The sequence below is a fragment of the Citrus clementina genome, unplaced genomic scaffold, assembly GCF_000493195.1.
Source record: "Citrus clementina cultivar Clemenules unplaced genomic scaffold, Citrus_clementina_v1.0 scaffold_7, whole genome shotgun sequence".
NCBI classification, from domain to species: domain Eukaryota; kingdom Viridiplantae; phylum Streptophyta; class Magnoliopsida; order Sapindales; family Rutaceae; genus Citrus; species Citrus x clementina.
Window position 1 is genome coordinate 24,744 of NW_006262075.1, and position 23,116 is coordinate 47,859.

At 34.1% G+C, this 23,116-nt stretch overlaps 3 protein-coding genes across 11 annotated transcripts; 1 reads left to right on the top strand and 2 right to left on the bottom strand.

Moving 5' to 3' along the window:
• Window positions 1-297: 297 nt before the first annotated feature.
• On the bottom strand, window positions 298-7,483 carry LOC18037306 (AT-rich interactive domain-containing protein 6). Of its 3 annotated transcripts, none has more exons than XM_006425150.2 (13): window positions 7,283-7,482; window positions 5,921-6,726; window positions 5,780-5,819; window positions 4,691-4,743; window positions 4,353-4,398; window positions 3,590-3,682; window positions 2,899-3,006; window positions 2,751-2,802; window positions 2,592-2,667; window positions 2,383-2,449; window positions 2,247-2,297; window positions 1,547-1,639; window positions 298-615 (listed from the first exon to the last, which is right to left on the bottom strand). In XM_006425150.2, the coding sequence occupies exons 2-13, from the start codon at window positions 6,721-6,723 to the stop codon at window positions 514-516; spliced, it is 1,584 nt and encodes a 527-aa protein (XP_006425213.1). In that variant the 5' UTR covers window positions 6,724-6,726; window positions 7,283-7,482; the 3' UTR covers window positions 298-513. The 3 variants fall into 3 exon arrangements, with proteins under 3 accessions (XP_006425213.1, XP_006425214.1, XP_024036069.1); XM_006425151.2 differs by having other exon boundaries at window positions 5,921-6,731; XM_024180301.1 differs by lacking the exon at window positions 3,590-3,682 and having other exon boundaries at window positions 5,921-6,731; window positions 7,283-7,483.
• A 9,226-nt stretch (window positions 7,484-16,709) lies between these two features.
• LOC18036285 (subtilisin-like protease SBT3.9) lies at window positions 16,710-20,829 on the top strand. Its single transcript, XM_006425153.2, has 11 exons — window positions 16,710-16,894; window positions 16,982-17,076; window positions 17,165-17,262; window positions 17,363-17,521; window positions 18,095-18,206; window positions 18,306-18,834; window positions 18,910-19,004; window positions 19,094-19,336; window positions 19,413-19,527; window positions 19,789-19,975; window positions 20,111-20,829. Exons 1-11 carry the CDS (start codon window positions 16,784-16,786, stop codon window positions 20,671-20,673), a joined length of 2,307 nt encoding a protein of 768 aa, XP_006425216.1. The 5' UTR covers window positions 16,710-16,783; the 3' UTR covers window positions 20,674-20,829.
• A 663-nt stretch (window positions 20,830-21,492) lies between these two features.
• On the bottom strand, window positions 21,493-22,830 carry LOC18037358. Of its 7 annotated transcripts, XM_024180539.1 has the most exons (3): window positions 22,682-22,830; window positions 22,369-22,492; window positions 21,493-22,071 (listed from the first exon to the last, which is right to left on the bottom strand). In XM_024180539.1, exon 3 carries the CDS (start codon window positions 22,054-22,056, stop codon window positions 21,598-21,600), a length of 459 nt encoding a protein of 152 aa, XP_024036307.1. In that variant the 5' UTR covers window positions 22,057-22,071; window positions 22,369-22,492; window positions 22,682-22,830; the 3' UTR covers window positions 21,493-21,597. The 7 variants fall into 7 exon arrangements, with proteins under 7 accessions (XP_024036307.1, XP_024036306.1, XP_024036308.1 ...); XM_024180538.1 differs by lacking the exon at window positions 22,369-22,492 and having other exon boundaries at window positions 21,493-22,067; XM_024180540.1 differs by lacking the exon at window positions 22,369-22,492 and having other exon boundaries at window positions 21,493-22,062; window positions 22,682-22,829.
• Between the last annotated feature and the right edge of the window lie 286 nt (window positions 22,831-23,116).

Consider the following 23,116-nt stretch of genomic DNA (forward strand, 5'->3'; position numbering starts at 1 on the left):
AACTTGGGCCACTGTCGTTCGGACTTGTCCTACAATAATGCGCACACAACATGCATACACGCGCGCACCCACATACAGCCAGACCCACACTCACACCCACACCTCACTACAAAACTGAATAAAGAATTATATACTACAAATTTCGTGACTAACTTATACTACTATTGAATAATAGCCGTAATAGAAAAAAATTGTTGATTTGAGAAAGCACGATCTTTTTTTAAATTAATAAATATTTATTGATAAACGAATAACTTCACTAAATTTGCATGCGTGTGTGAGAGAGAAAGAGAGAGGTGGTAGCGAGAATTAACAGGTTAGAAAATAATCATTTCAGACAGAAATTAGTTTTGGTATAAATCAGATACACAATGGGTTAAAATTGAAAATATAGACATGCAATTGCATCGCAGTGCTAGCCAAAGTCAGATTCAGAAGAGGGTTCCAAATCTGTTAAATAGCTTTATGGCCTTCCCAATCTTGGGGCCTATAATAAACATCCCAGGAAACCACCTAGTCAGTTTGTTCAAATGGGACACGGACAAACAACTGGCCATGCAATGTGACCACAGCAGATGTCAGATGAGGATCAATTCTTGCAGGTAAGCTCACAACCTGGTACCAAACAATAAAAAATAAATTACAGTACACAAAATGTGGAGACAAAATTCACCGGGAAATAAAAAAATTACATAAGATTTTTTGCATTTTAAGTCATTCAAACATTCAAGTTTTAGCTTCATAAAACATTTGTCAATAGCAGAGAGAGGTTGATAATTCTATAGCTGCAGTTAGATGTGGTTGAAGCAAGTTAAGAAGGCAGTACAAAAAGGGGAGGCCATGGACTTGCTGTGTGGTAACTTTGTGAGTGCCAAGCAACAGGACAGAGCTAGGTATGATTGTATGAAGATAAAGGTGGTTAGGTAAGAAATGGTTAAACAGAAGGTTAGAAGGCACTGCAGTAATAATGGTAGGAGAAGGTTCTAGCTTGGGAAAGACTCAGCATGTTTGTAGTCACGATGATCATCAGCTAAATTAATAAGACATTAATGGAAATTATCAATCAATAAAAAGAAACATGCTGTTTCTCTACAAAAATAGAATTAAGTTGATGTAGATTATTTGCAACAGCTATGCAGGCAATTCACTGAGTATTTCTAATCCAATTTTATTTAACTGAAATCATTATCTAAAGCTTATTAAGACGTCAAATGCGGGAATAATCCTTCATAAAGATAATCTGAGTCAACTAAAAGTCCCTTTGTTTTTATTGAGCATATAGTCCACATTTTCCCCAGTAATAAAACAGCATTCACTCATGCTTAACAATGATTACATGATATAAAAGATAGAATTCGGCTGCAAAAGCAATAATCAGATTTAATGACCCACAAGAGAGACATAAGGCACAGCAGTTAAAAAATGCAATAATCATATTCAATAATCATTCCCCCTAACATTCTATGCATAACCTATCCGTCCATGTCTTTATACTTATAGAAACAAAAGAGTGTTTTATCATTGTCCTTAGGAAAAAGATGTGCACCTTTTTGAAGGGTGTTACACCCCAAGGGTTATCAGGATGCTCAGGTTCTCCACTTATAACAAGACGTCCAGCCGGATCTGACTGAACACGCACCTACATTGCCAAACAAGTTACCAAATATGTTACTAGAGAGAAATCTACGTACATGGTACCTACAAAATTAAATATCAAAGCGGACTGACACCAAACTGTAGCTAACATCTTCATTTCCATGGATAGCTGATATATTTCTCAATATGCACTCTCTTTCATATATCTCATACTTTCTAAATAGATGTTCTGTCTCAAATTGAATTCAATGGATCTCATGTTCAACAACTAATCAAGCAGATCAGCTGTCCTCTGGCTGATCCTTGGTTAATTCCCGTTGAGATCTCTCCAGAAGTTCTACTTCCCTGCTCGTGTATCATTTATAAAATGGGCAAATAATTTCCCACAACAAAATAGCTAGCAAGTAAAGCAAATGGTAAGCCATCACCTAAAACACCAGTTATTCCAGCAACTAGCAGTCACCAACCTAACCTTGAGACACACCTTATAACCAGCAAACTATGGCTTGAAAAAAATATAGGCACTTTGTGCATGGTCATAATTGAGAAACTGCTTTTAAACAAAATCTCCATGGGCCTAATGTGCTAATTATGATAGAGAAGGAACATTAGAGTATATACAAATGCCATTGCTGAGTACACAAGCATACCTCCTCTCGGAGAAGTCCTGGCACCAACGCATAGACCTCAAAACAATCTTTCTGCAAAATTAAATTTACTTCAGTAACAAAAAAATAAAAGTGGTCTTTCCAATTCTATTAACAAAAAGCACAAAATTGAACTTACAGTTCTCTGTACGTTGATCTTCACCCAATCAGCTGGGGGTCCAAGGTCAACTACTGCTACATCCAATCTAGCATCCACAAGAAGAGATCGGAAAAAACAGCCAATAAATTCACCCAATTTCACAAAACCTTATCGAGGAATCATTTTTTACTTCTGAAATAGTCAAAGTTTATAGGCAAACTCCATAAATAATGGCGCAGGATCTTAACTGTGATTTAGACGTTTTAGTACGTGCAGCTTTAACAGCAAGTTCCATGTATGACGGCTTCTTACGTTTAATTAAACCTGGTCGAATAGGCAAGATGCTAAATGATACAGCACAGTTAACTATATTGAGTACAAGGATGAAATCATGTTGTGATGCATACCTCGACTTTTAAGCTGCTTTTCACACTTTTGCAGGGACAGATGGTTCTTATCCTACATATTCAGATTAATTGCATATGCTAGAAACACAAAAAGAGTGCACGTGACAAAATAGAGAGAAAAACTCTTAAGAATTCAAAATCAACGAACCTTGATTATAGGGTCACTAATTTCATCACTACCAAGAACATGCTGTGAGTGCCAACCCTGCATGGCACGTGCAGCAGCATCCCTCCTTGCTCTGCCTGATCCTGAAGCCTAATTAACACAAGCATGCATGAAAATAATATAAATAAAATAGTATCAGCGGCAAAAATCTACTGTAATCCTAAAGTTTGTAACAAAATGAAATTTGGAAAAGCTAAAGCATTAAAACTGTTTTCATATGTTTATATGTGATTTTCAAGATTGAATGATTTAGACAAGTGCGTTTCCTGGTGAATAATTTTGGAGTAATAGCAGCATCAACGGGCCAGAAATCACACTTGGTTGCCATTCTTCCGAAAGTAATCAAATGGTAATCTGACCAAAAGTACGACAGTTCTGAACTAGAACGAGTTAGACACAAATACAATCCAACTACTGACTCATTTCCATAACAATTACAATTGTAGACTCATTCATGACCATAACTTTTACAACTATAACAGATGAATTTAATTTAAAACAGCTATATTTCAGATTGGCCACATTCACCCACCAAAACTAGAAAACAACATTTCCAATGGATTTATCTTAATAAACTGTAACTCTTTCCACAAGGTGGAATGTTTTAAATCACGCCATCTAAAAGCAAAAGAAGGAACTCACATAATTGATAATAAATTTAGTTGACGTTTACCTGATTGTCAATATTCATAGGTTGTGATTGAGAAGCAACAGGTAAACTAAGCTCACCACCAGATGTCTTATGCCTCTCATAATCGAGAAGTGCCTAAAGAAAGACATAAGCAAACTGAGCATATGGAAGTAACAAAAACATTTATAAAAAAAGAAAAGAGTTTAGGCCAACCATGTTTGTTCAGAGGATGTTTGTTCAGACAGAAAATATTCAAAAGTTTTGGAGGAAAGTTGGTCTGGTTGTTTGCTAGGTCATTCTGATTGTGCAACTTCAATAAGCACAAATGGTATGTCATTAACTTAGAAGAAATATACTTTAGATATCAACTACTTCACATATCCTCTCTTGCATCAATATAAGAGCAGGAATCATGCCAAGCCATAAGAGCCCAGATAACCTGACTCAAGCTCCGAGCACAGAGTGAAAGCATCTGCCAAGCCAGAAAGCTCTAAAACCATTCTAAATAAACTACAAAATGAGCCCAGTATTTGAAAAAAAGTGAAAAACCATAAAGCGAAATTGATGAATACTAAAGATGAACTAACTCCTATGATGTAAACCAAATATAGTAGAACTCCAAAAGATTCAGGGTTTACTTAAATAGATTTGAAGAAATGCACTTGTTTATGGGCCCACGATGTACAAGAAGATGTGTAGCATATACAATGTAGTTAAACGCAAAACTAAGAGCTTTTATACATATATTTGGGCATGATACAAAATAACAGTATGATATTAATAATAAAGCATGACTTAAGATCACCTTCTCATAGAAACCTCGAAATGTCCATGAAACCGTTGTACATGTCCTGCACAAAAAATTGAAAAGGAGGGAAAGTCAACATTATTATTACATGATCCTGACTGCAATGGTAAAGAGAGGATGCATGCCCCAGACCATTGATGGAATTAAAGAGTAAAATATGAGTTGAGCTTATAGACTCTCCAATTTATCAATGTTTGAAAGCAAATGTCTTGAAGCTTTAGAAAAAGTTATTTGTATTATTTAAAAAAAAAAGTTATTTTTCATTTATCTATATTGCAAGTGTGAGTATGAAAAACAAATAATAAGATTTTAAAACATCATATCCTGCTCCTTACTTTGGTGGTTTGAAGGACTCTCCCACTTGCCGCCACAACTTGCATGAGGTCACCTACTCATACCCAGAGGTCAGTTATCGATTTCTATATGAAGTCACCAAAGAAAGTTTGTTGGAACAAACACACAAATTCAATTTCAATAATACTACAATAATGGTCAAGTCATAATATTACAAATACTGGCAAAAACTATACAGTCTATAGGAAACATGTAGAAAACAACACTGTTGCAAAATGGAATTCATCTCCTAGTCATTTGTTAACCTAAAAATTGATCTACGTAAGGAGAATTCAGTGATTAATACAAACAAAATAATCCTAATGTACCCAATTAACGAACCATCTTTTGTGTGATTTATGGCCAGATATTCAACATAATGCACCGCCAATACATAAATATTTTCAGGGAAATATGCAAACTCATTCCAAAGAGTATCACCATTCATTATTAATTTTCATATAGACCTGACTTATAAATTCGCATGATATCCTACAATCATTATTATGTTTCCTATTTCTTCACGTAACATAATTTTATGAGTTTAAATTTTGGAAAGTGCCCTATGCATGTTGAAACATAGAAACTGTTATTTCATTTAAAGCATAGGTTTACATGGTCCCCTGCACTTAATCCTACTAACAATCCAAGGAACTAACTCAGATAAATTTAAAATGTAAGCTTTAAGAAAGTAATTGAACAATTCTTAACGTTACATCTGCTACAAATAATTATGATTCCTGCATTAATAATGATTCAAATTAGATATAATTTTTTGTTTAAAAAAAAAACACCTCTACCCCCACAATTCCCCCAATGCTGGAGGATATTCTCATCTGTTTTCTTACGTAATTCTGAATACTGTTTTGTACTCTTTGACATCTTGTAGAATTTTCTTTTCTAATACATATTTGCAAAATTAGAAAAAAATAGCCATCACTCCAAATTAGAAAAGAACAAATAGCAATTAAATGAAAGATGAAGTGATAACTATAAAAGTTTATGTAATTATAGAGTAACTATAGCAATTAAATGAAAGATGAAGTGATAACTATAAAAGTTTATGTAATTATAGAGTAACTATAGCATACCTTTTCATACCCACCCAACCTAGTTACAGCTCTCCACAACCTTCATTCCAGTAGAGTTTTTAAATTAGACCAGACTAAACAGAAAGTATTCAAGAGAGACAAAAATACTATAATGTAATCAAGTAAAAACTAGAACCTTACTTGAGACAATTCAATCCCTCTCCATAGAACTTAGGAGGCTTAAATTCCATGCTCCTATCTCTAAAGAAGTTTTCAAGTTCCTCCATGAATGATGATTGCTCCTCTTCCGTTCCAGATTCACTGCCCTCATCATTTCCATCCAAAAGAAATAACTGTGCTGAGTTGGACTTCTCATTCATTGGTAGTGTAGGTAACTCCGATTTGTTAACCTTATCTTTGATTTCTGTGTCATTTACATTCTTAAGCTCTGTGTCAGAAGGAGCTGCATTACGGTTAGGAGTAGCGGCTTGTACTTTGAAAGAAGGTTTGGCCTCGGACTCTGCAGGGAGTTCAGCTATAGAATCTGCATGGGGTTCAGCTGTGGAGGCTTCTGCCTTTGAAGCTGCAGCATGTCCAGCCTTGGATTCTACAGGGGAATTGTCAGGGGCTTCCACCTTGGAAGATTCAGGGAGTTCAGAGTTTGAGGAAAGAATGGTATCAGTCTCAGCAGTGGTGTCTTCTATAGTATTAGGAACTTCAAGCGTTTTAGCTTTGACACTAGCATATGCAGATGGTTGAATATCAGGATCAGCTGAACTTGTATCTCCAAGAACATCTAAAGAAATTGAAGGTGGTTCTTGAAGAGGAGTCGAATGTGATTCAAGGTTTTTAACATCTGAAACAGTGTTAGTATCTAGAGGATTCACATTGACAGCGGGTAAAGCCTCCGCTGGTGGTGCATCTTGTTCAGTGCTCTTGGAGGAACCAGGCAGGTCTTCTCCCGGTGCTTCATTCTTCGTAAGCTCAGCTGAATTACCACTCATTTTCTATTCTATACCAAGAAGCAGAACAAAAGTTAACATCCAGAACATATGGCGGGTTTGGGTTTAGGAGGGATATTAAAAGAAATATCATGTGGGCCAAAACATATTTAATCCAACCAATTTAATCATGTCACATCAACTTATATGAAATAAGTTTGTACAAAAATTTATAACTCTTATCATTATTTTGTATCAATAAATTTTGTAAATAATGAAAACAAATCACATTATATTAATTTGCACAGGAGCCTGTAGCTCTACCGTTGCTCACATATAGAAAAATAGTGATTACGCAATAATTATTATAAAGTTAATAATTAACAAATAAAATTACACAAGCTGTCCAAAAATTTACTTAATAATATTCCATAAATAATCCCAAGTTTGGCCAATGGCTAGAAGCAGAAGAAAAAGAATGCATATTAAAAGTTAATATTATAAGAAACGTATAAACGTTAAGAGAGAGAAAGAGAGAGAAGAGTGCGCAAGACATCAAGAATGATGAATAACATTACTGGAAAGAACAATGGAAATTGAGAAAGAAAAAGATAAATTTTGCCTGAAAGCGAGGATTGAGATTATTTTGTCTTTGTCGATGATCTGATTCCTTCCGATAAAAGATAAACCCTAACTTATTTCTTAACGATATCGATATAATATCACCCCTTCTCCTTTCCGCAGCACTCTGCTTCTTTTTATTTATGTTTTTCCTTTTCCCGTCTTCTTTTTTTTAATAATTAAGATTTAAGAGGATTCTCTAATTCATTCTTGATGACGGGACGGTACAGGCACAAAAGCCAGGAGGACAGCTTCCGTATTGAACACGTGTTTTATTACTACATAAAATAAAGCAGAAATGACGATGGTTCCTCCCTTTGGGCCTGTATGTAACAAAACAAAAAACAGCCCAACTCATTTAAGCCTATGCTATGCCCTAGCCTGCAGGAGTGACCGAATGAAGGATCAGCTCCGGGCCTCCAGCAATCACAATTTTCATCGAGTTCGGTTTTTTTTTTTTTTAAATGTATTTCGCATATTTTTATTTAGTAATTTAAAAGACAAAAATTAACATTATGTTCATGGTATTACGAAACATTATGGTTTTATATTAAGTAATAAATAAATAAATTATATATGGGTTAAAATTAAAACTTTTCTTTAAGTGCCAGCAGGATATCTAGTTAATGTTCGATTGAATTATACATCATCTATGCATTTAGGATTATTGTTGGGATGCTCAAAAGTAATTTCAAAAAGTTAAAAGTTAATTTTAGTGTTTAATAATTTTTTTTCATAGTTAATGTTATTCTGATATTGCAGAGGCTTGATTTAACTAACAGTAAGAATTTTTCATGCCAACAACGTATTTACTAGGGCACTGTAAAAATCCAAGGAATAGCTTTTTAGAATTTAATTTTAAAAATCAGTTTTATATTTAATACAATTTCACATATATTCTTACATACTTTACATAAACCCAAAGTTTTACTTAGTCAATTTAAAAATAAACTCAGAAAAGTTTAGATAATTATTATTTTAATTTATTTTTTCTTCATGCACATTCTTCACCCCAAAACCTCTTCTTCTTCCTATTTTCCATTCCATCCAAACTTATCTAATCGTACAAAAATCATTACTGAAGCACTCATACTAATCTTAGTGGTAATGCATTACTTTACTTTTTAATTTATAAATATTATATCAAGTTTATTCTTAACTTTATCAATATACTTTTTTTTAAAGGATCATCTCATTAATTAAACTTTGATTATACAAAATTGGTGTTATTTGATTGAACAAGTTGTTTTTTTTAATTATTTTTATTATGAATTGATTTGAGAATTAAAAAACTTAATGCTGACATGGGCTAATGACTTAATAACTTGTGACAAAGAAAGTCAGCGAACTAAAGTTTACTTGTTTGACTGAATGGCAGTATAACTCTCAAAGATCAAGAGATAAGCTCCCTGAGGAAAAGATAGCTTTTGTAAATATGCCTAGTATCAAAAGGGTATTATCAGAACTCAAATTTTGTTGATTAGAGACAGCATGTGAATAGTGCACGCTATCCTGAGAAAGAATAAAATATCTTCTTTTTTGGCTAAGAATAAAGAGCTAATAAAAATAAAAACTCTTTAAGCAAATCAATAAGAGTGGACCACGTCAGTTGTCATTTGTTGCTCTCCTGAAAAATAGCAGGACCACTACACCAACTGTCGTCATGTAGCAAAGAGCAAGGACCACATAAAGGATAGGGGAATTACTTGATCACCAAACTCATTTAGTCATTATCAAGTGAATAAAAGAAAAAGACAATAACATCCCCACTTGAGGAAGGCAACACCAATAAAAAAATCTTTATTTGACAAAAAATAAAAAAATGCCCTTAGGGCATTAATCCTATAAATTCAGCTCAAAACACAAGACAAGGGGAATCTTTTTCATATTTGATTTCTTGAGGGGTTGCGTCATCTTCTTCTTCCTCCATTTTTACACCTCCATGAATATTTTGGTCATCTCATTTCTTAAAGAAATTTTTCTCTTACTCTTGTTTTAGAAAACTCTGTAATCTCCATAAGACCCACGTCTCCCTCATGTTATTATTCATTATCACCAACCTTTAATAAGGTTTTACTGATATTATAAAGCAAATCATGTAATACTTCACATACATAGTGGATTGGAGATGAGCTACTTCCGTGGCTGTAGGTCAAAGGGCCGAACCACATAAAATCTTATGTATTCTTTGTATTTATACTTATTTTCTACTTATTATAATGTTTTTGTTGCTCAAATCGTATTTCCTTTAATAGTTTTGTCATATTTTAATAACGTCAACAATTTTGGACTATATATATTGTTTTAACCAAATTTTGGCTAGGATACGATTCGAATCGTATAGTGGTGGTTATCACCGAATCTAGGTCAAATCTGATTAAAACAAATAAATTTATTATTTTGGGGGAGAATGGGCTAGTCAAGATTGGGGTTTAGGCTTATTTTTCTGATGTTTGAGGCAAGAGGCATAGCTGAGGTGATCTAAGAGACCATCTGCAATGATTTGGGAAATGAACTAAGGTGTTCTAAGTTTAAAGTAATATGGAGAGCTTTGTGGGGTTAATTTAGGGAATTGATGTGGAGAGGTCAAGAGAACTCAGTGTATAGCTCTAATGAACTTGAGGATAGCTCCAGAGAGCTTTGCGGGGTTAATTATATATGCTAATTGTTGTGCAAATTTTATTGAACTCGCAAGTGCACGAATCTATTGTAGAATAGATTAATGGAGACGAGTGTCGATCCCACGAGGAGGTGGATTTTAATTATATGTAGAATTAATTTTCTAAATGGGTGGTTGGATTTGTGGTGAAAATGATTTGGATTATCCTAAAATTGGAACTGAAATTGCGAGAATAATTTAAAGAGAATTCTATTGAAATGACGTACTTGGGTATCTGGATCCGTATCAACATGCACCATGGGCTAAATATTTCTTATTAATGCCAATTAAATCATGAGGGGGGAATCCACACCTCATGAACCACGCTCTAATCAATATGGTGCTAAGGGATTATCGTGCCAAATAATAATAACCTTATACTAGAGAGCCGGTGTAACCAAGGCGGTATCTAAACAAGATTATTATTATTTGTCAATGAGAAGTCAAAACATCCACAAAAACTAGAGGGGAAGAGAAAATAAATTTACCAAATTAAGCCCATGACACATGTTGAGACTTCACCTTCAACCCAAGCTTGAAAGAAAATTAGCCACTCATAATTGAACTAGGGGCAAAATGAGAATTTATTAAAATACGTAGAAAATACAAGATGGAGAAGGAATTACAGAAAATGGAGTCCAAAATTGGATTCAGAGCTATCAAATTAGGGGGGAGAGGCCCCCTTTTTATAGATACATGGAGTAAATCATGGCCATCGGATTAAAAACAGTTTGGACGCTCAGGATTGCACCACGTCATCAATCAACAGTACGCGGTTTGACCACGCGGATGAACAGTAACACGGTTTGACCCGGGTTGAACAGTAATGCGGTTTGGTTGAAAATAATCCTGTGTGATGTATGTACTGTACGCGAGATTTTTGGTCCACTGATATGCTGCTACGTCACCATCAACAGTACATAAGAATTTTAGCCCAACAGGATCATGACACCTCATCAATCAATGCCACATCATCGGTCAATGCCACATCATCGTCCGTCTATGTGAACAGTGTCATGAACAGTAACGTAGACAGTACCGTACACGTGAATAGTACCGTACATATGAATAGTGCCATTTTTCCTTTTATGCTCCTCCTAAGGTTTTCGACCGTCCTGAGTTCAAAAGTGATGTCTGTTTTGCCGTCTGATCTCTCGTTTATTGTGAAATGACCATGATGCCCCTAAAATACACAAAATACTTAATTAAAATAAAACACACATAATTAAATTACAATAACCTTAAATACATAAAAGTAAGGATTGTTAGTAAGACTTGAAATGTAAAATGACGATTTTCTCCTTTATAAATATACATTTTCTAACACTCAACACTAATCTGGACTAAGATCTTGGACTTTATTAAAGTTTGAAAAAAGTTGTTAAGCCATATGGTTTATTGGTATAATACTATTATACTATTAAGCCATATGGTTTAATAGTTTTCTCAAATTTTAACAAAGTCTTAAATCCTGGACTATAATACTTCTAAGTAACATAAACTTCTTTATAATATTGAATAGTGAATTCTCTCTCTTCATTGAAGTTTTCCTAAAAAGCCCGTGCAAGAATTGTATACACTGAAAATGTGATTTTATCATTAGTTTATTTCTTAAATTTTAAAGGTTTTGCCTCACGCATGAAATATTAGGGAAAGAAAGAACTTTAGAAAGAAAATTAAAAGATTTGAGTAAGAAGGAGAGATTGAGAAAATGACAAAAATGTGATGAAAAATAAGAGTAATTACAATACTTTAGTTTAATTAGGGTATTTTAGGTATTAATGTGGGTTTATAAAATAAAAGTTTTAAATTTTAATATTATGTTTATTAAGTAAATGAGTTTAGTGAGTATTTTAGTTGATTTAATTTTTATTTTTCAAAAAAAAAGACTTTAAGAGGATTTTGGAGGGTGTCAATAATGCATGCTTAGATGTTATGGTTTATTAATATCTAACTTAACTCATTTGAGCACTTGATATTTGAACACTTGAAATTTGACCAAGTATTTTTTATTATGTTTTTACTTTTCATATTTTAGAATGTCTTTGAAATTTGAAGATGTTACGATCATATTTTGAAATTTGACTAAGTATTTTTTATTATTTAATTTGAGCATTTGAAATTTAATATTTTTGTAGTAATCTTATGGGCTATTTTTTAAATATTATTAATGTTTCTTATCTAAAAAGAAATACATTTGATAAAAGCACTTGATAATAATTGGTAAAAGCACTTTTGAAAATGATAAGCAAAAGCACTTTTAATAAAAGCACTATATATGTAGTTAGGACATTGAGAATGAAATATTAATCTTGAGGCTAATTTTAAAATAATTAGACATATTTGTAGTTTATAAATTAATTTAATAATAAATATTAAAAATCTAATACAACGGTAAATTTGTCTAGATAAAAAATTATAAAATTCATTTTCTTTGCTAATTTTATCTTAAACCGATCAAAGAAAATTAAACTCCCCACCCTTTTCTTCTCCTTTCCTTTCTCTTCCTCTCTTTTCCTCTCCTCTCCTCTCTCCTCTTTTCCCACAACCAAACATGGCCTAAGAGTAAAGAGAGGAAGAGATGAAAGAAAGTTTGAACAAAAATCTCCTTATGTCGGGCACGGTCAAGCAAGGAACAACCTTTGGCTGCTTGCTTCTAAGCAAGAGTATGGGGGTAAGCTGGCTAGGGTTAGCGAAATTGAGAGAGATTAATGATGAAGGATGCTTGCAAAAGAGTCAAGAGATCATATTAAGGATGGAGGAGGCTAGGGTTTGGTAAAGTAAAAAAGCGTAAAACAATAAAAAATTTGTTTTAAAAAAATAAAAAACAATAACATTAAGTTACAAATTTATGCTTATACATCGTCAAATTTGAAACTAAGTTAAGATGGCCATAGAATAATGAATTAATGATACATTCTTTAAATTTTAGGTGGAAGACTACAAAAGAAAATAATTTTGGTGTTGTTAATAAAATTTAAGATATCGGTGAATATTTTCCCTTTTAATAAGGGTAATTTTAAAAATAAGTGGTATTAATTGAAAATTGGGATTTAGTGAAAAAATTTAGAGGAGTGAAAAATCAAGAATAAACCAACCTATTCAGCCCACAATATATCTTACCAATCATATACGCCTCTAGTAAGAAAAAATGCCTTCATTAGCCAAAGAATTGGATCCTCAACACCTCTTTAATCTTTTAAAATCTCTTTTGAATATTAATTAAAAATTGATGAGTTGAGAAAAATGTGAAAATGAGTCTTCAAAATTGATGCCTAATGCTTTTTATTTTGGTCATCGATTAATGTTACTTGTGGTTAATAGAATAATCCAAATGCATGTTGAAAATAAATTGATGCTTATAGTTAGTATTATGTTAAAACAAAATGTTTGAATCATTTTGTGGATAATGTTATGATATTTGACATACATTGGTTGAAAAAAGATGTTTGGTATTTTGTGTTGGGTCAATGAGTTTAGGCTTTCAGGTTCGCATAAATGCCTTATTTCAGTTGCATATCAATTTGAGTTTCATCAATAAAAAGTGTCAACGGAAAAGCTGCATGATAGGACTTGATATTGTCTTACATAGATATGATGAATTAATTGTTCCATAATGTGAAAAAAAAAAAAAAGATAGAAATTTTGTGATGGATCCTATTACAGTGGCTTGATGATTGCCAACTACTTGCTTTTTTGCTATAAATTGAATCAATTATGTTAGATAGAGTCCCTTTGCATTAAATTTCTACAAAATGTTGTTAAACTGAGTGTATAAAGGTGATTTGCACTACTATTGATACTAATTTAGTAAGTGTCTATTGTAGCATTTAGTGTAGTATGACAATGCTTGATAACTACAAACATGGTTGTTTTAATTTACATATGTTTGTGTTTACATTATCTTTAAGAATTATTTATTTACTATAAGTCATACACTAATTTTATTTTTTTTATAAATGAAGGACAATTAACCCAAGCCTAGAAATATAGTAGATAATGAATTTAATAGGAGATTTGGCAACAAGTGTGTTTATTGAGTAGTAGTAGCAGAGCCCAAACCAATCACAAGGTGATTTTGTTGCTAAATATGGTGTACTTTGAAAGAAATAAGTGTTTCTATTAGCTCTTTCTAGTGCTCTTTGCTTGCCTTTATATTTCATAGCAAGTTATATTGGACCATAAGATTAGAAATTGTCGTTTGCAATTTTCGATTTAGGTTTATAGATGCATATTACTGAGAAAGAACTATTCCCTCTAACGTACAAAGCAATAGATTTAGGGATATATTGCACAAGGCTCATTAAATTAACCGTATTTGAACTTTGGGAATCTATTGACATGTAAAAGTGTTTCAACTTTGAATAATGAATGGGAAGTGGTGAGATTTGAATAATTGATAAAAGAGTTTGTAGATAATTTGATACTGCTGAAGGAAGATGAAAGCTTTAGTTTGTAGCTTATTATGAGAAGCAAAAACTTTGTTGTTTGTTGAGCTCGACAATGGCTGATTACATAGCCACTAGCCAACTACAATAATATCGCCAATAGCAGTCAAAATTTATTTTTATTTATTTATTTATTTTTGCACTGATTCAACTAAGTCGTTAACTAGCATTACACTAAAATAGAAGTTGTCACATGTGATTTTAATTAAGTCAAGGGTAATCTAGTCATTTCATCGGTCAACAAAGGGTCCACGGATGGGCATACAAACAGCAAGGATGAGAGTGGAGATACAATTATACATTCTATCAAAGTGGAACGACACCAAACCTTAGGGAGAGGAAACCGAAAATTACTAACTATACTTATATAAATAAAAAGTGATTGCATATTTTAACTTAAAATTTTGATATAAATCCTGATTCATTGATTTTAAAAGATTTAATAGTGAATGAATACTTATTATTAGATGTTGCTTTAATTTTCAATATTTCCCACTAGATTCCTCGAAGTTTTTGAAGTTTAAGAAATTTTTATAGGGATACCAATTAATAGTCTAAACTCTTAGCATAAACATTTATTTACCATCGATGATGAAGAGGTTTTTATGAATGGATGCATCTTAAATCACCTCGATCAAATGAAGGGCCCGATTTAAAAATACTAAAGTCAAAACCAACAGCAAATGCTGATAAAATATGCATAATGTAAGTTGATTGTGATGAATTGCTCTAGTAGTCCATTTTGACGATCAATACGAAGGATGATTAATCAATTAATTGGCTTCTGAGAATAACTAATATGGGGAGCAATGAACTCAGTAATTAGAAGTTTGCGTTGATTAGTAATAAATGAGATGAGGCTATCATTTAGGAATATCGATGTCGAGCATAATGGCCATCATCACGGTAATCAAAATTCCTAAGAATAATCAACATCACATGATAGTATGGGCAAGGCAGGTGGTAGTCAACTAACCCACTTTATAAAGTATCCAATATAATCATTCATCACGCGACAAATATAATAGACATATAATAGTGGGGGGTTGAATGTGGAGTGGGCTCATTATGATTCATACCGCCATTCTATGAATAAGATTCCCGGGAATTTCCATGTCGCAGTGAAATTCTATTATTTTATTTTATTACTCTAATCAAATCTATAAATATCTTCTCACACATGTATTTCCAATTTTACATTGGACATATCTTAATTTTGTGTTGTTTAAGTCCCACTTTTAATATGACCGAATGGCAATAGCAGGCATATGCTTTAAGGTTTTTCACGCATTTCACGGAGAACGTCGAGTACTATACGTAATTGTCCCCCCGCTTTCTGTTCGTGTAATCCTTCGAGAAGAAAGAAATCGTGTGTGTGTGCGCGCACGTGTGTGTGCGCGCACGTGTGTGGGTTATATATTATTTTAATTTAATTTTTTTACTTTAAATTTTGACATAAATATTGAGTAATCAATTTTAAGTAATTTAATAATAAATATAAGAAATTAAAATGATATTTAATAATTTTTTTTTTATTATCAAGTTACTTAAAATTAACATGCTCATGTCATGTGCATTTTCATGGTTAGGAAATCACACAAGAAAAGTAAAATGTAACTAGGTGCTATCATATGTGAAAGTGGTTGTCATATAAGTATAATATATGGTATGACATTGCTATCAACATTTGCCCACATCACACACGTGGAAATAAGGTCACGGTGAAAACTTGATTTCCTTGTCAATTTATGATGAATAAAATCATAATAAAATAAAGATAAAAAAAATTATCTTTATATATATATTTAAGAATTAATATATATATATATATATATATATATATATATATATATATATTTCAAAAATTAAAAAATATATATTTTTGTTGTGATTTTGTCCCTTTATCAATTTTCATTTACCATTAGCATCTGTGCCCTCGTGAGTGCAATAATTAATCCTAATTGTGTTTGATGTTGATGGAAAGAGTAAAGATAGCCTGACCTTTTTTAAAAAACAGTTGGAGAAGAGATTTCCCCATTTCGGCATTTCCCATTTGTTGCTTCAACTTAGTTTTAACGGCTTCCTCCGGAATTGCAGGTATTATTACTTAATAAGGACGCTCTCAGGGCTCAGCACTTCATTGTTTGTTGCTTCAAGAATCAAAAGCAAAAGTAACGTGTCCCTCTTTCTCTTTCATCCGCACTACGCATTAGCGGTTGCAGTGGAGTGCACTCTTTCATTATTATTATTATTATTATTATTAATTATTATCAAATATACCCAAAAGAACAAAAATCACAATTCCCAACTAGAATAGAAAGTAGACACCATACCATACCTTAAGGCTTAAACATTGCTCTCCCTCGCTGGCTCTGTCTCTTTCTTCCTTGGAAAAATGTCTTCATTGGCACTGGGAGGTTATGATATTCATAGGAGTTATTGCTACATCTTTTATTTGTTGGTTGGTGTTTTTCTTGCAGAAAACAACATCTGTTTTTCTGCCAAGGTGCCTTTTTGATTTAGCTCTTTCTGCTCTGTTACCAATTTTCTGGATTTTGGCTTTTCGGTGTCTTTTAACTCTTACTTGACACAGGTTTATGTCGTGTACATGGGAACCACTACAGGAGAGGACCCACTTGACGTTTGGAGACAACACCACCAAATGCTTGCCGTGGTTCACGCTGGAAGGTCTTTCTAATACGGCATTGATTCATTTTTCTATGTTTATTTTTTCTTTCTTGTTTTTCTGATTGGGTTAGTGAATTATTCACAACAGCATGGAGCAAGCACAGGCATCTCACGTTTATAGTTACAAGCATGGATTCAGAGGCTTTGCCGCCAAGTTGACAGACCAACAAGCTTCTCAAATTGCCCGTAAGTTTGGTGCCATTCCAAATCCAAACATTAATGAAATAAAGTTTCTTTCGATTGCATTTCATCTCTGAATCTGACATCTCAATTTTCAAAATGACAGAGATGCCAGGAGTAGTTTCTGTATTTCCAAATATGAAGAGAAGGCTACACACTACTCACTCGTGGGATTTCATGGGTCTTATGGGTGAAGAATCTATGGAGATACCTGGATTCTCTACCAAGAATCAAGTCAATATTATTGTGGGCTTCATTGATACTGGTCAGTAACCGATCTCTAACCAATATTGTTTTTGTATTGTGCTACTTTAGTATTGTCGCCTTCTTAGTAAATGTTTTAAAGTACATAAACTTCCCTTCTTTATTACTTATGGAAAGAGAAATGCATTTTGTTTTATACTTCTGTTCATAGAAATAAATCCCCGCGTCATTTATACATAAACATTTCATCTTGAAACCAATAGGCAGACGAAATATCTAAATCCACTTCAATGAGGATTGAGTTAATGCTTAGCCTTTTTTCTTGATTTATGCTACAGTTCACAAGTCATTTTCATTTGCAGTGTTTGTTTATCCTGGTATGCACTTACTCATTAATATCTTTGGCTTTTTGCATCCCTTGTTTTGCTGATACTCAATTACTAACTGATAATAGTATAAGAACTTCTTGTTCGCACAAATACAGTAACATACATGCAACTATTTGATTTGCAAATGCTTTTCCACATTTTGGCTTCAGCTCACGGAGGCTGTTTAATAAATTAAAAAAATAATAATAATAAATAATTGAATGAAATATAAATGTTGGATTTACTTTTGTTCACCAATGATGCAGGAATTTGGCCTGAATCCCCAAGTTTTAGTGACATTGGCATGCCTCCAGCGCCAGCCAAATGGAAGGGGCAGTGTGAGTCAGGAGAAGCATTCAATGCCTCATCCTGCAACAGGTTTACCATAGCTGTTCCTTGTATTGTCATTTACTGCATGAAGTGTTATTGGTAGGTCGATGCTCAGTGTTATTGAAATATTCAATTATTGTGGCATAGGAAAGTGATTGGAGCACGATACTACATGAGTGGCTATGAAGCTGAAGAAGATATAGTAGAGACAGTGTCGTTTAGATCTCCAAGGGACAGTTCTGGTCATGGTTCCCACACGGCATCAACTGCTGCTGGTCGCTATGTGGCAAACATGAATTATAGGGGATTAGCAGGCGGAGGGGCTAGGGGAGGTGCACCTATGGCCAGGATTGCTGTGTATAAGACATGTTGGGATTCAGGTTGCTATGATGTTGACTTACTTGCAGCCTTTGATGATGCAATTAGAGATGGGGTTCACATCTTATCATTGTCTTTGGGTCCTGAGGCTCCACAGGGAGATTATTTCAGTGATGCTATCTCTATTGGGTCATTCCATGCTACTAGCCGTGGGATTTTGGTAGTTGCTTCAGCTGGAAATGAAGGAAATGAAGGTTCTGTGACAAATCTTGCCCCATGGATGTTCACAATTGCAGCTAGTTCAACAGACCGGGATTTTACCTCTGAGATTGTACTTGGGGATGGTGCTAATTTCACGGTAATGTTGTTGTCTTCTGTGCATTAAATAATTCTTTATGTTACATTGCCTTATTGGTTCTTATTCATCAAACAGGGAGAAAGCTTAAGTCTCTGCAAAATGAATGCATCTGCAAGGATTATCTCTGCCTCTGAAGCCTATGCAGGATACTTTACGCCTTACCAATCCAGGTGAAGCAGCAGGTATTTGGAAGTCAGTGTTTCAGGTGGCCATGCCTACAAGAATCTTTAGTTATTTTTACTATGCCACTTGTCTGTAGTTACTGTTTGGAGAGTTCCTTGAACAGTACCAAGGCCAGAGGGAAAGTTCTGGTTTGTCGACATGCTGAGAGTTCAACTGAGTCAAAGCTGAGAAAAAGCATGGTAGTGAAAGAAGCTGGTGGAGTTGGGATGATTCTTGTAGATGAGCCAGGCAAGGATGTAGCTATTCCCTTTGTGATCCCTTCAGCTGTTGTTGGAAAGAAGACGGGGAACAAGATTTTATCTTACATTAGTCATACAAGGTTTATTCCATTCTTGACTCGAGTGTTATAGAGTTCAAGCTTATTTTTCTGATATACGTTTTTTTTTTTTTTTCAGCAAAGCCATATCTAAGATTTTCCCTGCAAAGACAGTATTGGGATCTGAACCGGCACCCCGTGTTGCAGCATTTTCTTCTAAAGGTCCCAATGCCTTGAACCCAGAGATTCTGAAGGTAAATTATTCTACTTAGCATCAGGAAATACAGAAAACAGTAAAAACGCAGATGTCTGCTTTTCCCCTCAATTTGACTGTAGTTGTATGTCTGATTTTTCCAATGGACAAAGATGAATGTATGATTTTAAGCTTGTTTCAGTATTAAGAGTAAGATTCTTCAATATCATCCAAGAAGAGATTTGATTTACCTTGTTGAGCTTACTGTCTTCACAATTTTAATGTTTCTTCCTTCTCATTATTCAGCTTTTGATCTTTGCAGCCTGATGTTACGGCTCCTGGTCTGAACATTATTGCAGCCTGGTCGCCAGCTGTTGGAAAAATGCAATTCAACATTCTTTCTGGAACTTCCATGGCTTGCCCTCATGTGACGGGGATTGCAACCTTAATTAAAGCTGTTCATCCGTCATGGTCTCCGTCAGCTATTAAATCAGCAATAATGACAACTGGTATGTTTCAAGTTCCAAGCCATTCTAGGCCATCAACTAATTGGTATGATGGATTGTTTTGTCATTAGATCTTAACTATATTTCTAGAACCTTACAAGTTACAATTGAGTGTTTCATTTCAAATGAAAATTGCAGCTACTGCCCTTGACAAGAACCATAAACCAATCACAGTGGATCCCGAAGGAAGAAGGGGTAATGCTTTTGATTATGGATCAGGTTTTTTAAATCCACGAAAAGTCCTTAGCCCAGGTCTCATCTACGATGCACAGCCAATAGATTATACAGTTTTTCTATGCTCGATTGGTTATGATGAGAAGTCACTCCATCTGGTCACAAGAGACAATAGTAAATGTAGTCAGAAACTGCCAGCACCTTACGACCTGAATTATCCATCTATAACAGTGCCCAATCTTAAAGGCAATTTTTCAGTGACTAGATCTGTCACAAACGTTGGGAAACCAAGAAGTATTTACAAAGCTGTAGTATCTTCACCTGTTGGAGTTACCGTTACTGTTGCTCCGGAGCGATTAATCTTCAACAGCTATGGGCAAAAGATCAACTTTACTGTGCATTTCAAGTTAACTTCTCCACCAAAGGGCTATGGATTCGGGTACTTGTCATGGAAGAATGGAAAATTAAGGGTAACCAGCCCTCTTGTTGTCCAGGTTGCACCTTCTGACATGGGGTTAATGAGATAAGAAGCTGTATATGTTCATATTAAATTAAAACTTCGAGATACTTACAGATAGATATATGCACCTATGACCTATGTGGATGCAGAGTAATAGAAAGTTAAAAGAATATCCATGTTTATCAAAAGTGCTTGAGGCCTGGAGATAGCATGGCAAGTGACAAAATTTACAGATCATCTGGTAACAAAGGATGACATTATATGAATTCAAGGAATTACTTTTGTTCCTTTTTTTTTGTTTTTTGTTTTTTTATTATTTTGTTTGTTATTTTTACTCACTTTCCGTGTGCATCAATCAATGTCAATTTTATGCTTTTGCGTTTCTACAATAGCAAAACATGCAACTTTGATGCCTTGCATGACCATCTCCAAGATACCAAGCATCAAATATTGATAGATTCGCGTATGAAATGCCCGACTTATCATCTATCCAATCTTTCTGCTCCTTTGTTTGCAAGTGCTTGAAGAGTTCTCTTAGTAGGGCACGTTCGTTTATGATATAGTTGATAGGCCATTTAACCACCAAGTACAAATTGAGAAGGTCAGAGAAACCAGAAAACTTCTGCTCTTTCAATAGAACTCAATTTCATGTTTACAATTTGCTTCTATGATTTTCTTATAAGAGTAATCTGAACATGGGATCTACAATATGAACAGTACCAAACACAGGTGAGATTTTAGCATCTCAATGTCACAAGCATACTTATCAGAATTCAGACAGCATATAACATGACGTCAGAAGTTAGTCTGCTTTTAGTTACAGATTTTCCATTTCCAAATATTTCAAAGTATTTGGTAGTCACTAGCAACAAGAAAACACATCTCGAATGAAACAATAACTTTCCTTCTATTGATCAAAGTGCAGGGGCATCCAAAAATATTAGATAACGGTGTACAATCACAAAAACCTGTAATGATGGGTGTGTGGAAATTAAGCATATTGAGGCCCCTCCTGGAACTGCATATCTGAAGGATCAACCAGACCTTCTAACACAACAAGCTGGTCCAAGAGGGTAAGCTTCTCATCTTCTAGAGTCTTGACTTCATCTTCTACCTCTCTCAACTCCTTCCCTAATGCAAAGCTTTCTTCTTCCAGCAGCAAATATTTCCTTCTCAGTGCCCTGTACTCATTATCGGATGTCGTTGAGTCTTGCAATGAATCTGAGTTTGATCTCTCTGGTTGTTGGAATAATGCAGAGACTTCATTCTTCAAATTCCTTTTGGAAACCTTCTGCCCCATTCCTAATGGGAAAGCCCCCAGAACATTTTGAATCTCTTTAATTTCATTTCCTTGTAACTGAAGAGAGGCACCTCTTTGGGATGACATTTTCTTCTTACGTTGCTTTGGATTTGAAATTTCGTCAGATGATGGCTCCCTCGGATGTTGCATAGCTCACTACACTAGCTAATATTGCAAAATAATTTCAAAAACATAATAAGCCGAAACACTGAAATAGAAAAGCAAAAGAAAGACCAAAAGGCATTAAGCATTACAGCAATTGAGATATGTTTGAAAGTAAAAAAAGAAAGAAAAGATATTTGTATACACTATGTTACCAATTTCAGACTCCACTAAATGGAAAAATTTACTAGTGACGGAGACAAATCACCCGAAGGTTTAGACTAATACATAAAAGACTCGAAATTTAAAATAAAATGAAAAAAAAAGAAGACAAGAATGGGGGAATTAGGTAGGACATCCAGATGAGAATGTTGTTACAGAGGAAAGTAAAGTGAAATTACATGCAGCTTCAAAATGTAAGGTAAATGTTTGAGAGCTAGGCATGAGCAATCAATCTGGTTGCTTGATCTACGACAGAACAGAACTTCTCATGTCGCGTAAAACAAAATTCAAGTGAGATTGTCAAATCCAAAACGAAATAACAGAAGAAGAAAGAACCCTATAAATTTCCAGACTTGATTTGTAATTTAACTGAATATAAAATCTTTAAATTATGAAAATGAAAAAACCCAAATATCATTCGAAGCCCAAGAGGAATCGGAGGAACGTTTACCTTCTTAATCTCAACCAACAAGACGGACTTTTCTCATCAAATCGACTGCTGGAAATCTGGTGCGGTAAAGACTGTTACTAATTAATTCATTAATTTATTAATAGATGATTGATTTATAATTCATCCCAATCCAAGCTCATTGACTAGAAAGTAGAAGCTGAAGCTGAATCCTTATTGGACCGGAGAGTCCGATAATTGGTTTTGGATTCGGCCCATAATAGGCATCTCAACAGCAGTATCGTATTCGGTATTCCTCAATTAACCCCCTCTTGTCTTGTCCGAAAACACAATCTCCTTTGTTTTACTCGCATGATTATCAGAATCTAGGACGTAGGATAGTGGGATATAAACATATAATAATGTTTTGAATGTTACAAATTTACAATTTTGGCCTTCATGTGCCGCCATCAAATTGTTACTTTGTCCACTTTGATA